Source organism: Triplophysa dalaica, chromosome 14 (genome assembly GCF_015846415.1).
Source record: "Triplophysa dalaica isolate WHDGS20190420 chromosome 14, ASM1584641v1, whole genome shotgun sequence".
NCBI classification, from domain to species: domain Eukaryota; kingdom Metazoa; phylum Chordata; class Actinopteri; order Cypriniformes; family Nemacheilidae; genus Triplophysa; species Triplophysa dalaica.
In genome coordinates, this window is record NC_079555.1 from 11822108 (window position 1) to 11839653 (window position 17546).

General features: G+C 41.3%; 1 protein-coding gene across 1 annotated transcript in view; it reads right to left on the reverse strand.

Annotated features, from left to right (window-relative positions):
• tiparp (TCDD-inducible poly(ADP-ribose) polymerase) overlaps positions 1-17546 on the reverse strand; it is a 33283-nt gene that overhangs the window by 15426 nt on the left and 311 nt on the right. The window contains 1 exon segment of the mRNA XM_056765580.1: positions 3750-4654. Within this exon segment, the coding sequence (XP_056621558.1) occupies positions 3750-4627 (878 nt within the window). The 5' untranslated portion in view covers positions 4628-4654.

The window sequence follows — 17546 nt, forward strand, 5'->3', positions numbered from 1 at the left end:
TGAATGACAATGAGAGCAATAAAGTGACAGTTGATAATGAAGTGCGAAGGTCTTTCCATTCTTCCTCTTCAAGAGATTTAAAGGGAATAAAATCAGCCTCAATCATCACGCTTGACTTCCCCATTTTAAGTTTCCATTCATGGCGGACATGCTCAGTGGTGCTGAGGGCAGTAAGCGCTCTCGCTTCCCTCCTGCTCACGAGAAGAAAAAGTATCTGAAAAGTCTCAGGATGTTCTGGAGGCCATGAGCTAACAGGACGTGCGCTACTGTTGCACGATGCGGGACCAAGAAGGAACTGTTTGTTCAGACAATCCAGCCTCTATTTGGCTTTTGCTCTTTGTTTCTCTCAGTGAGAGAAGAACACAAACATACTTCAGCTGAAAATTTTTGCAGCTTTTGTTTATGTTGGAGAACACATTTGAGCTAGTAAAAGATACACACCGACGGTATCAGAAGACAACTTTGATATATATTCCTATGGTACTGAATGCCTTTCATGAGGCCAATAGAGACAAAAAGATCGTACAATTCGAAATGACGCAAAAAGACCTCACCCATGAGAATAACTTCAATGCTTGTCTAAGATGTTATCTCCTTTCTCACACACACAAGCAAACACCTTGGTTACATGTCACTGTGCCCTTGGTGCGCAGCGAGATTGTGTGACAAACACAATTATCTCACCTTCAGCTGCTTCCATAGAGACCAAACCATCAAGATCAAGGGTCGCAATTCTCATACATGGCTGCACAATGGCATAAGAATTCAAAACCTCCAGCACCTGTTTGTTTGTAAGGAATATCTACAATGATGAATAAAAGTTTTGCTCTCTGAGATAACTGAAAGCTAACACTAACAGCCTATGTTATCATCAAATTGCAATGGCATTCAAGCACTCTGCAGGAACATAATAAGAATTTGAATACTTAAGCCGCACTTAAACTTGCATGGAGATCACTACATTGGATAACACAATAACTACCCAGATGATGCTTATTTTCCCAGAATTAACAAAACTTTCTATTTCTTAACTATTTCTAACCCAAACCAACTGGTTCAAATGTTTGTGTACTCGCTTTCCTTGTAGTTTATGCAGTTGCCCTAAGCACAGTGGTTCTCAACCAGGTGGCGCAGAGGTACTGCAGGTGTGGCACGAAGGTTACCCGAAATCCCAACCTGAACGCAAATGCACGGAGGAATGCGAATGCAATAAATCTGTTCTTGGGAATCATCCGATATGCTCTGCCAGATCTGCGTGTCCGTTCTGCGGATCTGCCAGTGGTACGGTAAAACGGTGGGATGCTTCGCAAATTGAAGGGCAATATTCCATCTGAAGCTGCGAGCGTGAGCCGCGCATTGTAGATATTAAGCTTTTGTGCACAACCTAAAAGTGCATAGTAAGCAAACGTCTACTCAGGAAGTGGCACCAATTACCTCTACATCATCTTAAGAAACAGGTTGATCATATAAGTATGAGTACGTTTGTCTTTCAGACTGTAATTTCAGAATAAGCGCAAGTCTCTCTCTCTCTCCCGAAAAGAGTTGCGTGTAAATAAAGTGCCTTTTCATATATTTCTGAACTTGGACGGCTGTTTAAAGCTGTTGACAGTTAATAAAGATGTAAAGCACAAATGACACCACACCGCATCTGTATTAAAAACTGCAAATAAACTCTCACAATGGTATTTTAAATGGAAACTATTCATTTCTGTGATGGTTTCTTTTGTTTTTATTAGCAGGGTTGCTACATCTATAATGTGATCTTTTGAGATCAATTTGTCATATACAGGTATTTTTTGCTTATATATATTTTTTAATTATGTTACGTTATGTTTTAATTTTATTTTATCGTGTTAGTTAGATATATTTTTTTGGTAATTGTGGCTTAAATCAAAATAAACCAACTGCAGTTTGATATTAATTGGAACGCACAATCATTTTTTTTAATCAAATTATATATATACATATAATCTAACATATTTTACACATTATCTTATCTATCCTCGACGTACTGTTTTGGGGGGGTTGCAAGTTCTTTAAATGTGTTTAGAGGGGGGCACGATCATGAAAAGGTTGAGATAAACCACAAGTTTGACAAAGTATCAACTGCTTACGCTGTTTCATTAAAATAACCAACTAAGACTGATAAATGTTATCTAATGCGATTACATTCATGCTGTTTTAATGTTGTTTAATGTGTAATAAGCAGTGGCCATCTGTCATTCAGACGAGCACATTTCTGTCCTCAAACACCCTGCAACATTGTACAGAAGCATTTTGTGCATATATGATACAAGTCATATACAAATGCAAACCAGCAGCCAGAGCTGGGGGTTCAACAGATATGGGTGTGGTTAACAGGATCCCTGTGGGTCCCTGAAATCCCAGTCCGCAGGGGGTTAATGGTTGACTTAAGCCATTAACATAAAAAAGGTTTCTATCAGCCAGCTCTTTCAGAGCACACAGGCAGACCAGCAAAGATATTTGTGTGTGTCCATTTGGCAAAAGCTTATATCCAAGGTTACAGTGCATTTAAGGTATATATTTGAGCAGTCTGTGTGTTTGAAATTATAATCTTTGCACTGGTAAAACCATGTTCTACCAACTAGCCACAAAAACACTTTATTAAAGTTTGATTCATTTGTTTATTACAGCAAAAAGGAAATTAGAAAATTCAATAATCCCGAAATTTATTCACCCCCATCCCAGATGTGTGACTTCCTTTGTTGGGTGAATAAATATGTTCTGAACTGAAGCAAATAATTAAACTGTGTTGTTCACCCTGTAAATAGTGATTTGTCATATTGAAAACTACTATGACAAATCAACAATACTATCTTTAAGGAGGAAGTAGCCATGAGCTGCGTCATGGTAAACATTAAAATCACTGGGTCTTTTTTCTGCTTTGTCACCACCAAGAGTGTTTCCTTCTTTAAAGGACTTTTGCATACAGACCGCGTTTGTACCTAATGAGCAGTATCACAAACAAAGGGGGCCCACAAAAAACCCAGCTGTGTCGAAACTTTTACAATTTTCTATGACACAAGACATGGTAATGGAGAGTACGGTCAGCAATGTCCGAACAAGTCGATGTACATGAACATATCAAATAGAAAAAAAAGAAAAACATACATAGGCCTTTTGAAAACCGAGATTTGCATGAACTTGTCTGGTGTATACGTGCGTGCGTGCGTGCGTGCATGAAGGCAAGTTCCCGTCCGCGCGCGCGCGTGTGTGGGTGAGCTAGCGAGCGTGTGTATAATTGTGCGTGTGTCTCTGAAGCTCGTTTATTTGCGTGTCTCTGAGCAAGTCTGCGTGTGAGCCCTTCTCTGTCTGTGCAAGAAGTGCGTGTGACCGCCTGTGCGCAAGCCGCAGTGAGTGGGAGCGTGCGTGCGTATGTGTGTGCGTTTGACAAAACTAAGTAGGTGTGGGTCATGCGAGTTCACGGCTTACAGCTGTCAGTACGCTTCCACATGTCAGCCTGGTCAACGGAAGGCTTAAGTGAGACAATCAATCTCTTGAGTCACATCTACCTCTTCCACAACACGCACAACACTTCCGGTCACGCACTGTTCTTCACTAGCTGGCTCCTTCAATACGCCCTCACACCATTTCTCATGTTATCTCACGGATCAAAACAAAGCACAACATCTAAGCTCTATTTCCTTCGCCTCATAAAATATTCAAGTTGCCTATGAGGTTTAAATGAAATGGGTATCATACCCGGAGGTAAAATCAGAAACACTTACGGAAACTTAAGCCGGACATGTTCGTTGTCCGGATTGCAATAAAGCCTTTCCAGTTGTTCTTGAGAATCATCCGATATGCTCTGCCAGATCTGCGTGTCCGTTCTGCGGATCTGCCAGTGGTACGGTAAAACGGTGTGATGCTGCGCACAGTCACTGCCATAGACGCAGACACCCTGGAGAAAATCCACACAAATCGATACGCCGTCCCCTTGATGCGTGTGATACTGGAGCTGGGTCAGAAGTTCAAACACTAGATCCAAAGAGGCCTCCTCGCTTTTATCCTGAAAGATCTCGGCTTTCAGCGAGCCCTCTTTGATGGAGAGGCAATTTGCACCCTGCAAGGTCTCAGCGGTGTAGATGTCATTTAACTTCGACCCCGTAACGTCGGAGGAGGGCGCCGCCACGTCGCGCTCCTGGGGCTGGAAGCGTCGCTCATTAGCGTCTATTGTGACTCGCTGAATAGCCGTCACCTTCTGTTCCACGGAGAGCACGCTCACCGTCACATCAGCGTCCGAGTCCACGGCCATGAGCGCGGATACGGCGCCCTCCTCATCTTCCTCCTTCAGGCACACCTGACTAATCCTGGCCTGCTTTTCCACGGCTACAGTGCATATATTCCGTTGAGGTCGAGACTGGTTTCGTGGAACAAACACGCCGTCCCCTGACACGAGAGCGTCCGAGTTTAATAGCGTACTTAAAATAGGGTCCTCTAAAGCGCGTAAGCACTTTGCGTCAAGTTTTCTCTGCGAGTGTTTCTTTTTGAAGTAGGGCTTCACTAAAGGGATCTTGTCGGCGAGTCCCATCTGGTGCTCGGCAAACTCTCCAGTTTCCACGGGTAGAGCTAAAGCGGTCTCGGTGGTCTCCACTGCCTCCTGCATGGTTCAAAACCTTAACTCCACCGACACCTATTTTAAAAAACAGAGAGAAATGTTCTGTTAAAAGGACGATTGAAATCGACCAATGCGTAATGTTAAACAGTCATCAACAAGTTTCATTGTTTGTCCTGTCAGCTTACGCATCGCGGGACATGACTAGATGACCAATCAATACATTTAGCAGGGCGTAAGCTCAAGCCTTTCCTTTCTCGAGAAAGGAGAGGGAGGGAGGAGGTGGCATTACAGAAACAGAAACTTTCTTTCAAGTCCCCCTCCCCATTTAACAACAAAAAGCAGCACAGCACGGATTAAATCCTTCCATTATTATAAACGAACGCATCATTTTGATTTATACCTCACGAACAGCATCGCTTCCTTGTGCTCGTTGCAATTGCATCAGTCTAACGCAAGCCAAACGCTCCCTAGGCAATATTTTGATGGCTTGATCTAGATATAAGGAGTTGGGAGCGTACGTGCCCGTTGCCAATAGCTGTTCGTTCTAGTTCGCACGTACTGCCTTGTGTTGATGCGATCCCAGCGAGAGCGCGTCTGCCCACCGCGGCGCCTGAGACCCATTCTTATACAAATACACAAGCTCGCTTAAATTTCGCAAGAATCGACCACTACATACACACAGTGTTAATCAAACGCACGAATACAGTCGGATTACAGCATTTCACCCGTGCGCAATGCAGAAAAGCCGCGTCTTTTTCCCCGTGGACTAGATTCACTTAAACGCTTCACATATTCGGATCTATTCCAAATGTACCTGTAAAACGTCCCGGATCCTCTCGTGCTACAGTCAAAGCCCGTAGCTCGTTCCGGGGGTTCCGCACTCCTTTCACATACAGGACAGATGAGTGCGTTAACAAAGCGCTCTTCCACAGAGCGAAGCGTCCCCGTCCGTCTCTCCAGTAGAGTCTGAGCGGCTCGCAGCTGTTGCAGAACACGAGCGCGATAAGACTCGCTCGTCCAATCACCGGGCGAATGTGCGCCGGAGGGGCGGAGCGTCGTCTGGGAGAGCGGCGGAAAAAAATCAGGAAGTTGTCCGATGCGTGCATGTGTTTTGACTCACCCCACTCGTTTGCTTATGCCAGAATGCGTCAGGTGTTGTAATTATAGGACACGGGCTGGTTCGTGTTTTTCACATAAAAATTCTTTCAAAGTTTTAGTAGGGGAAATGAGAACAGTTAAAGAGATGCATTTAAAAGTGAGTTTCTGTGGGACAGCTTTTAGTGGAATGTGGTCACGGGAGCATTGGGTAAGCCTATTTACCCTAGTCATCCAGTATCGTTTTTCCTGAACAAAAAAGGCGTGTGAATTATTGATGCGCTAAAGCGAACCATACATGATTGTATCGTGACCAGGTGACGTGTGTGACTGAAATGAGGTGAAAGGTTATCCAGTGCACTACCGATCAAACCTGTATTCACACCAACTGCAAATGAGAAAACAAATACCCCGCACAGATGAGGACAGTAAACACACCTGACCGTGGATCAAGTATCGACTAGTCAGACACAGGACGTTAACAGTCATAAAAACCTCGCCATTTCATTTGAACAGATATCCCCTGCACTGTAAAATTGCATTTGCCATTGAAGGGAGTTAAAAAGACACGAAAGCATAATTGGGTGGCTACGCCTCTGTGGCCAAGTTCACATTGTACCTCGCCCAAAACACGTTGTGTATCTTGTGTATAGACATGTCGGTACGAGCCCTCCCTCACAGCGGAATCTACAGTGAAATGGAGTGACGTATGCGTGTTCCCATGGCTCTGCCCTTGAGAGAAACAGCTCTGCTCTTTGGAGTCTTGATAATGATCCTTCCCCTATTTTTAATACTGTTCACATATCGTAGTGTTTCCCCTAACATTCCCTTAGGGGGGGCGCCCCGTCTGCCAACGGCAGCCCGGCCCCCTTGAAGGTCAAGTTAATTTTATTTTCTATATCACCAGATCACAAGAGAAGTAATTTAAGGTTACATTTCCTATAGAACATTGTTTTTTATTAAACTAATTAAATAGCATTATGTTTTTACACTATTTACACAGCGACATGTCATTTCCTGCTACAAGTCTAGTGGCGATATTTTTCTTCTCTTCCTACCGTAGCAGTCTCCCTTCTAGCAACAACCTAGCTTGGCTTTGTCCTATCCGCACCTCAAGTTCTGATGAACCATATAAAACATCAAATATTTCCGTAGTTTAAATGGAACAGCCTATCTACATAACTGACCTGTTCACATAACAGGGACTCGGGGACATTTATGTTGATTATATTTTGCAGCTATATCTTTAGCGACAAACTCGCTTCGTTTGAATAATTTCTGCTGTGTGAGCACTGCTTCTCCCGCCAAAGATGCGTCGCATATAAAGACCTGCAGACATCAAGAGCAGGTAAATAAATGTAAATTTTTACTGTAACGTAAATAAAAGAAAATGCAGCAGTAGCCTAATAAAGTATTTTTAACTGTCAGTCAGTTTACGGTCTGTATACGTTTAACACTAATGATATTAACAATATTAATAGTATTAATAATCAGCAAAGAGCATTTCATAATGAACCATGTTTTAATCTGAAAGAATATTTAAATCAGTTCTAGTATGAACTGCATGGAAAGGAAATTGTTAGTGACTTTGTAAGTACTTGTGCTCATGATAAATTAATTTAGGTCGTTTTTTTATTATTAAAATATAAAATATATACTTTGCTTCAGCACAAAAGCCTACAGCACATTTTCTCAGTAAGCAGGCCTTCTAATTATCATATATACTGTGGGTATCAGAATATAAAATAAATGGACTGATAAAACATTCGATGTTAACTCTTTATTAACATATTTGACTGGGCTCAATTGATTATATTTTCTTTGCAGTGGAGGTCCAGACAATCTTTATTTAATGAATAATATTTAGAGACCGCACCCCCCTCCCGATCTGTAAACCTAGGGGAAACACTGTCAATGTATATTAACAACAAAAATGATTCCCATGCAACAAAGATTTCTAGTCATGAGAACAGTAAATATGATGTTTTTTTTAAATGATGTAATTACACAGTATAGGCAGGAATATCCTTCATCAGAATGTTTAATGCTTGACTTACCAATTATACATAATTACTACACACTAGTGCACGTAAAAAGTCTGCCCATAAAAATGGGACAGGCACTTAACTTGTATTAATTCGGCACTACAACTGCTTAATCTGCCACTAAACTTTCTGGCCTGGTAGCATTTATGTTTTGTCAAATTGTTCATCCTCATTTAAGCCTATAAACATGAGGTTTGTAGAAACACACTATGCCACAGAAAAATATACAGGCCTCTTCTTGCGGAACGGTGTTTAATGCAACGAGGAGTATATATTTACAAGCCACAACACTTTAACTGACGTGGCTTTGGGATCTTTCTTTAAAACCTCATTGTTCATTTTTGTTGGCCTACACATCGTATAATCCCCCCCTCTGGGCTCTTTATTCTTTAAGAGGTGTTTCCCTAAATTTTCCTATTAGAAACAGTCTATCTTAGTCTGCTTGAAGGATGTCTGAGATGTTGACCCAGTGACCTTGCCCGTGTTGAGGGTCTGTACGTCTATAAGCAAATGAATGACTGCTTGAAGGTATTCTACAAAGGGATTTACTTCAAGCCTGTGAGTCGCTGGGTTTGCAGTGGGGGGTTTATGAAAAGAGGAGGAGATTCAGAGGCAGGTGGTGGTGGCAGAGCTGAGCAAAACAAAAAAGATTCCGTAGTGATTTAGCCCAAGGAGGACAGGAAAGAAGGAACAATACCCTGTTCTTGAGTTGCTGCTCTCCCTCCCTCTCATTGCTCTCTTCTCTCATCTGCACATGACCAGGTCACCTAGTGTGCACTCACAATGTGCTGATCAAAGCCATGGGTTTGCCCTGCATGGCAGACTCTTGTTGAGGCCACCAGGGATGCAGGAAAATTGAGGGTAAAGGTCACATGAACCATTTTCAGAGCCAAATTCATGTACTGTATCGGTTTCTCCGTTCAATGATGTTCACCTGCCCTCAGGGATGGTACCTCTTTGTCCTCTAGCTGAGGGATTCTGCTTTGTCCTGATCTACGAACAGTCTGTGTAACCAACATTCTTATCTCAATTTTAGTAAGTGAAAGAGCAGAAGTCTCAGATCAGTGCAAGAGGGCAGATTTTTCCAGCACCAAAGAGGGGAGATGGACATGAGCCAACATGTAGCTTTTAGTAGCAGAGGAGAGAACAGGAATTTTAATGACCCAACAAAAACCCGCCCAGCAGGTTGTCATCTTACTAATACCACAGATGTCTCTAAAAAACAGCACAGAGATCTTAAAAAAAAGGTTACCTGGGTCTGCGTGAAAAAGTCTTTTTCAATGTGGAAAATAAAAACACAGGGAGGTCTCTCCACTACTAACCAGTTTTCATAAAATCTGTCGTAACATAATTTAAATTATGTGCATTGTAAAGGACCAGACATCTGGCAAGAATGCACAGGTGCTTTCTTGACGTAAATACAACGATCCTTGATGACACATTAACCCCAGTGAATATAATGACAAACCCTCTGTAATCTTGAAACCTTTACACCAAAAGTGGGACAGTTTTCATGTAACCTCATAGAAAAATCAAAAGCTTTTATCTTAAATTTTAATGGTTATATATCTAAAAAGTACTAAGCATATGTAGTATTAGGCAATAATTTAATGAGCGGTGACTAACTGTCTGGGTGGCACCAGTATACTAGTCATTGTTTATATTTGGGAAAATACCATGGCACCTTGATTTTCATTTCTCCATATGTTCAGTCATAAACCATTCATAGGAAATTTTTCAGACTCACCATGACTACAAGCATTGATGAGAACACACATCCATTGCTTTCCTTTCACTGCAGTGGGGTTGTTAAGTTTGGGGTCTTAAGTTTCCTTTCTGTTCTGCTTTTTCTTTCGGGCCCCTAGGTGAACAGAGGGGCCCCTATGTTCTACTTTCATTTCACAACTAGTCCTCCTGGGACGGGGGTTGCCACACATGGATCCTTTTCACAGTCATCTACGAGGAATGTTCTTACACTACCTATCACTCAGGTGACTGTGAAACACACAAATTATGAGCAGCTCAGTCAACAAACACATACACAGGCTGTGCTTGTCATCCGTAGTGTGCCTGGCACCCTCATACCTTGTCTGACAACTCAGTCAACTGTTAAGCACTTACTAAATAAACTAAATAAAATGACTGAAATACCTTTGTTTGATATCATGTTTTTCTTCTCTGGAGACAATGTTACATTTATCTGTCTGAGTTTCCATGAAACAGAGTTGACAGACACAGCAGCGTTCAGTGACTAAAATGTCTCTAGCTTTGGATGTCTAGGGCATCGCTTTCTCACTCCGAAAAATTCCCCTGGATCCCTGTGGGTCACACCAGGACACGCATATATGAGCTCTGCCTGCTCTTCAAATCCACAACAAACTCTAAAAAGCTTTTTCTGAAAAGACTGATGGGATGGGATTGCAAGACAAATGTAGAATGGGGAAAAATCGATACAGAAATATATAAAAAAAGAAAAATTATCAAACAAGACGAAATACCAGAAGCAACTCTGACAGTTGAGTAGTTACAGATAAACCAAAAAATAGTAAGTTTGGAGAAGATTCTATAGACAGAGAAAATAAACTATATATTACCATATTTCCTGGAAGAAACCGATTCACGGAATGGCAAGTAAAAGGAAACCAAAGGAACTCAAGATGGAGAATATGCTGGTGCAAAATAGGTTGTTGTAACAGCAAAGTTTCCTGGTTGCGGTCTTATCTCTCTTTACACTGTTTGCAAGCCTAATTTACTTTAGGATTATGTTTTTTTCACGGCTTGAGCTATGAACTTTGAGCCATGCTATGATTCAACAGCTTGAAATGGCACATCATTGTAAATGCAGTGATCACAGGATCTGGACAAGAAATCATTGCCTGATGTGTCCTGTGACTGCTTATGAAAACGTCTATCACATGGTTTTAGCAATAGCCAGGTCAAGAATGGTGTAATTTAATAATGCCGTACATGAACATCTTGTATACTGAATGCTTACATCACACAAATCTTAAGAAACGTTTGCTTATTCAATTGGAGGTCAAGCAGATGTCTTCCAGGAAACCCAATTGAGAAAACTATCCTGCCCTCTATTGGTGGCTTAGAGTTATGTGTGAGGGGACGTCTGTCAGTGTTGTTTATTCATTTTAGGGGGTGTCCTGACCGAAGACTAGAGATCTTTCTAACTGGAATAGGTCCAACTCTGCTTTGACCCACACTTTCAAGACAACCAGAAAACCTTGATTTGCTGGTTATAGAACCCCTGGACTATCCTGAAAATATGAATATTTTGGGTTGGATTCTGAAACGCGCTGCACGATTAAGCATTCCAATTCTATACCCTTAGGTCTTATCAGCCTATTTCAACCTGTGGAACAAATGTTTATAAAAAAAAGTAAATATGCACGCAATATTCCAAAAAAGGCTAACACGATAAAGATGCTGCTGCTAAAGGCACGTAAAGAAAGTGTAGATTATACAGCTGCATATGGCTTGTCTATTAGAAACGGAGCCATCTGGTGTACAGATGTAAGCTTGGGTGTGTTATTCGCCTCTTCTTGTACAGTAGATTAACCAGTTTTTAAAATGAGTACAGCCAAACTCATAAAAACATGAGATTTAAAAAAAGAGCATTACAATTTTATTGTGTGATTACAGACCCGATTCGTTCTCATGATATTGTTGTGAAAGCATGCACAGAGAACCCAATTTTTTTCTAAAACAAAAAGGGCGTGTTGTAATATTAGATAAGGAAAAGGTCAACCATTATCATAATCGCTCTAGTCTGGTCAATATGCATTGTAAAGTGCTTGGGTTGTCTGTGTGTGCAGGGTTATATCCAATGCTCTGATCTACGTCCAACCTAGATCCACAACCCTTTCAAGTCCACATCTTGTGTTTTTGAGGCTTTCTATGGAGCATGGGTTCCCCAAGTGGTCCTTCCTTGAAGGGTTCCCCCCTTCCTTCCACACCATGTTATCTTGGTCCCAGGTTTCCTCTCTGCCCACGTAACTGACATTACACGTGTACATTTGTATAAACACAAATGGAAACACGCCCACACTTGTCTTGTTGACATAACTAAACATGACCTTTTACTTTCTATTCACTAATCTTGCTCACCAACATTTTATTTTGAACAACGTATAGAAATTGCTACCTAACTGTTATGTAACTACATCTGAAACTTACTTTTTTAAAACAAGATTTAAAATACACATGCTAACATAATGTAATTATGTTATTATATATCATATAGCAAAACGATGGCTCTATGGGATATACTCTCTCCCTATGGGAGAGTAGCATAAAATGGACCATACGTCGAAACCATGTTAAGTGTTTGGGAAAAGTAACATTGACCCAGTTGCGATGTTCAGAACTATGTTGTATCGGTATAAATGTAAATGCAAACATGAACATAATATATGTAAACTACAGTTATACATTTTAGATCTTACAATTTAATGAGATGTGCAATCTGACACCAAACACATCTTTTTAAATCAAAGATCATAAATTCTGCACTGAAAAGCTCCTGTGTAAACGTCTTATTTCTCTGTGGTTTGTGAGATTTAATTTGTTTCACCAGAGGGAGGTTCCCTGTTTGTTCCAAAACAAAGTAAATAGACAGCAACCCCATTATAGTGACGAAAGGAAGGGGAGGCGCTGCGAGTATAAGTTCATAATGAGGTTTGGGCGGAGCACTTTCAGTACTCAAGCACAAGGTCAATAAATGTATGACATTATATATTATGACACAAAACACATCGAATGTATCTATCAAAATAGGCAACACAAGGTCTTCCCAGACTTTTCCCTTCAATGGCACAGATAATGAAGAGAACGTTCATTCATCTCTTCCATTGTGGGCATGCCAAGCTGCATTTATTTAGTGTATTTAACAGTCTAGAGCGGTGGAGAGGGAGTGACGTTTAATCCGCTTATTACAATCCTTAGTGTTGCCAGTGATTCGTAGAGAGCGAACATGACATACAAGCTCTTTCACCATGGCATGGTCACAACAGTAAAAAGCAAAAGGATTTTCCAGCCCTTTGAATTTTAGGGGAGTAAAATGGGATGTAAAGAATACATCACATAATGGTTTCTACATAATAAGTACAATAATAAACCTAATTGCTTCTACATAGCGAAAGTGCATTCATATAACAGAATTTAAAAGCCTCTAAGAGATAATCTTAATTCTGTAAATGCTGTTTTAACTGTGAAAATTTATTCAAAATTTAAGAAACCCCATGACATGTAACATCTTGAATCTGAATATTTTTTGCACAATTCCTTTATGTATCATTTTATTCTTGCCAACAATAGTACATAGAATGTAGTGTTTTCTTAAAGAACCCAGTCTGGCTGTTTTAGAGGCTTTGATTATGTTTTTTGGGTATTTAACTATGGATGTTCATGTTTCTAATTTCAAAAAACACTTTATATTTCAAGTCTGTTGATCAACGTTACAGTGTTAGTTTAACTTTTTTATATTGGACCCGATAGGAAAATAAAACAAGCCGATTGACCAGGAGACATTTGCAAGCAGGACTTCAAAGGACGCTTCATAGAAGTGTTTAAGAGGTATCCGCACACACACACACAATATCAGTGTATTACACAGAACAGCTTTCACAGCCAATGTTAAAGTCATGGAAGCTGTTATTTGACCGTTGGTTATCTTAGTATGCGTCACTGCGTGTAGCTGAATTCTTATTACCAGCTGTAGGACTGTGATGAAAGTAGTTATAGCGGGTAGTTCAGTCAAATGTTTACGATCTCTGATAACCAAACACAACTACAGCGGCTCTTCCTCTTCTCGAAGGAAAGCCTCGCCTCTTTTTTGGCTGAGGTTATTAAAAGCACTCGGAATAGTGAGATCATGTACCCGGGAAGTATAGGGCTGTAGTTTGATTCCAGCCATTCTCTGTAGTCCTTGAAAAACGAATTCTGTTAAAGAAAATATCTCGCTTCACGAGATGGCTTATTTGTGAAATTGTTCGCTATAAATCATACAAAAACATTGCTAGAAAAAGCAATAAATAAGATCAACCCCTTAATCTAATCATCACTGGGGTGAAAGCAGATCTTACCAAAACTACATTGGGTAGTTTGACAAATTTTTCATAAATGTGTCTTATGGTGGGACGGCAAAAATGTAGAAAAAAAAAACTAACAATGACGATAAATCTAATTTGATATTTTATATCATGTATAAAAAATGATATAATATCATTAACAGTTTGCTTTCAAATTGTTTGCCATGTCATGTACAGAATATACATGGAGATGGTGGTCTAGTGGGTTAAACCACTGAAAATCAAAAGGTTGCTGGTTCGATCCCAGCAGCCACCACCAGTGTGTCCTTGAGCAAGACACTTTACTCCACGTTGCTCCAGGGGGATTGTCCCTAATAAGTGCACTGTAAGTCGCTTTGGATAAAAGCGTCTGCCAAATGCCTAAATGTAAGTGTAATATTTGTCAACTATCCATTTACATATTATTAGCCAACTCAAGAAATAGTTACAAATTGCCACAAGATTTTGTTGGTATAGACACTGTAAACACAGTCCATTGACTCCATTCCTACATCTCACATTTATTTTAACTTTATTTATGATAAACAAAACAATTAGGTTGGTCTCCAGTGCTGTATGAGCCACACTAATGTGTCCTCTATAAACTGGGTTGTGATTCAGAAACGCATCATTATAACTTTCCACACCAGTCTTTTGCAGACGTCACAAGAGCTCTTCATGAGTCAGTTTAAATGTGTCAAAAATGTGTGTTTGTTCAGTATATATGGGCCACATAATCACAGCTCACACAAACCATGTGTTCTTCTTGTCTCTTCTAGTAATGCACACAGTCCTTACAGGACATAATGTCTGGCTAACTCAGCAGTCATTATTCTCTCTTTTTTTGTTGTTCTTCCTTCGTCTGTGTTCGGTCTTTACTCAAATGAAAAGTTCGCTCAAAGCCATAGAGCAGAGTTATTATTTTTTTATTCTACAGCCCCCACACAGTTTTTTAGGTTGTTGTTCCTGCTGTGTTGTTTTTGCTTTATGAGTGGTCACACCAAGTTTGTTTTTCCATCTCCCGTGTTCTTCACACGCAGAGTTGACACTACAAAAAGCACAGTGACCTTTCAGATGCAGATAGACGAATGAGCTTTCCTCTCCTGCCAAAATGTCAACCTCTACTTTTTTCTTTCCCTCGGTTTTTTGTGTTTGTTTTTCTGAGCGGCCTTGGCAGCACGTTGGTCTAAACCTCAAGCCTTTTCCCTTCGGCCAAGCATGTGCCCTGGACATCTGAAGAACATGACCCCTACTACAAACAAAAAGGCCATCTCACATTCCACTTATTTTGTATAGCGCTTCACAACAGGACGCAGTACTTCAAAACATTTTGTTGCATTTTATTTGTGGTGCTTGCTATAATCACAATCATTTTACTGTATATTGCTAAAATGTTAATAATTAACAGTAAAATTAAAGTAGTTTGAGCTTTTATAAAGCGGTCCATGCTAGTGCCTCTTTCTTTGCTTTATGAATGCTCTGTGTAGTGGAGTAGGCGGGGCGAGACCGTGGTTCGAGACCGGTGAGTAATTGTTAATGAGCGCCAGCTGTGCGCGCACCGGTCTCGTATCACGTAGGAGATCGGGAGCATATAAGAGAACGAGCGACCGGACCGTCGATGAGAGAGGAACGGGCCTGTACATGTTTATGTTTTGTAATTTGATGGCAGAGCTGAGAATGGGAAGCGGTGACCTGACAAGAGCTAAGAGGATAGAGCTGGATAAAGGACGCGACAACTTTGTTTTTCCTACAACATTTCAAATGGTATTAGATTGTTAATGATAATCTTACATCTTAAATCCTTAATTTTTATATTTTTATTAAGCCTTGTTGTGCAAGCACTGTTGAGCCTGTGCAGAAGCAGCAGCTTTTGCCAGAGGGGAACTGGAATCCCTGGTTGGGCCTGGGTTCCCCAGTTTTTTTTTCTCGATGGGAGTTTTGGGTTCCTCACCACCGTTTGCATATTGTTTTGCACTATCTGCCTGGCCGGGGGGGCTGAGTTGAGTTGAGTAATTTGTTTTGTTCGCCGACGGTCGGCCGTGAGGGTCCGCCGGCTGTCATTATTTATATTATAACTTTATTTAAATGTCTGCCGGTTCCCGCCTCCTTCCTTCCCTACTTTAAATCGTGCTACATTGGTGCCGAAACCCGGGAGGAAGGAGTGACATGCCCTCGGACACTCCTCCCCGCCGAGTGGCCTCGGGGTGCCGGAGAGTTCGGGTAGCGCGGACGAAGGGCAAATCCAAAGCTTCGGTGCGACGGCGACCTTTGCTGCAGCGCCCCTGGGTCGAGGTGGGGTGGCTATCGTCCAAGCGGGAGCGGGGGAGTTGCCGCCGTCCGCCAGAGGCCGGAGCCTGCGTCCGTCCCCCGAGGGGGAGGAGCAGGGGACGGGGAAGGGAACTCGCCCCGACTCCTCGATAAAGGAGGAGCCACCGCCGGCCGCCAGGGGGCGGATAGTCGAGCCGTCCACCGAGGCCCCAGGGCCACCGCGAAGGAGAGTATCCCGGCCGGTTGAGGACCGAGCGGCAGCATGTCGGGGAACCGGACTATATATATATTATTTTCTCTCTCTTTCAGGTCGCTCCGAGGGCTCCCGTCTCCATTGATTCGTCTCGTCGCTGCATCCCCCCCATTTTATGTTTGATTAAATGTTTGCCGGTTCCCGTATCCTTTCTTCCCTACTTTGAAACTCTCTACACCCGGCAATGTCTTTCTAGACTGTTTAACTGCCAACGCTACAATACACATCTTCTTTAAAATGAACACTCCACGTATCAATTTTACACACGCTCCAGAATTAAAAATAAAACAAAGCAAATCGAATGGACAAATGATGCAACATATAACAGTCATACTGGCAGTTATCAATATTCTTTTGCTTTCCATTCAAAGCATCATCACATGCACGATGTGACCAAAACGGATCCACCCCTTGAATACACTAATAGCTGCAAATGTGATCAAACAGGATCGAGGACTGTCAGTCATTCAGATTTCAAATAAAAAACAAAACCTAACGTTTACACCCACGTCATGCCACAAATGACCTGAGGATGGGGAAACCCGCTTCACATGACACATCAACTTCACCCAAACAACTGTCTCCCTTACTATTCTCCGCATTCCTTTTTTGTCAGCAGACATGGTGTCATTTCATCCACAATTCACTTTTATTCTCTTGTCTATCTCGCTTTTTCATCTGGGCCTTAATTGTGATTAGTGATTCTGCTTTCCACACCTAGTGTGAAGGGTAAATAGGATGAAGACTCAGGTTCAAAAGTTGCTCAGGGGTAGAATGAGTAATTTATTCTCCAAAGCAAAGTGCAGGAGAGAGAGAGAAAGAGGGATAGAGATAGAGAGAGGGATACCTTTCTGAACATTACATGCACTACTTCAAAACTATGATTAACAATAACTTTTAACTTACAATATTTGTCTCCCCCTAGTGGTCATGAATTCCACAATGTCTTATTAAATAAACTATTTTAGACTGACCACGCAGGTTTCGTATTTTCCGAAGTCCGTTTGTATCACCACATTTGCACCACACGGTCAAGTAATGGACAATTTTCGTAATATATAATCACACAAACTAATTTAAACAGGACCCAGTAATTTGTGTCAAAATAAAAACAAAAGCCTTCCTCGGTCAACAAGAACATTACAGTAACGTTAAATACACGTTGGTACAGGTAACTTAGTAGAGACACCAGGGGAAAACAGTACAAAATTAAAGGGAACGATATA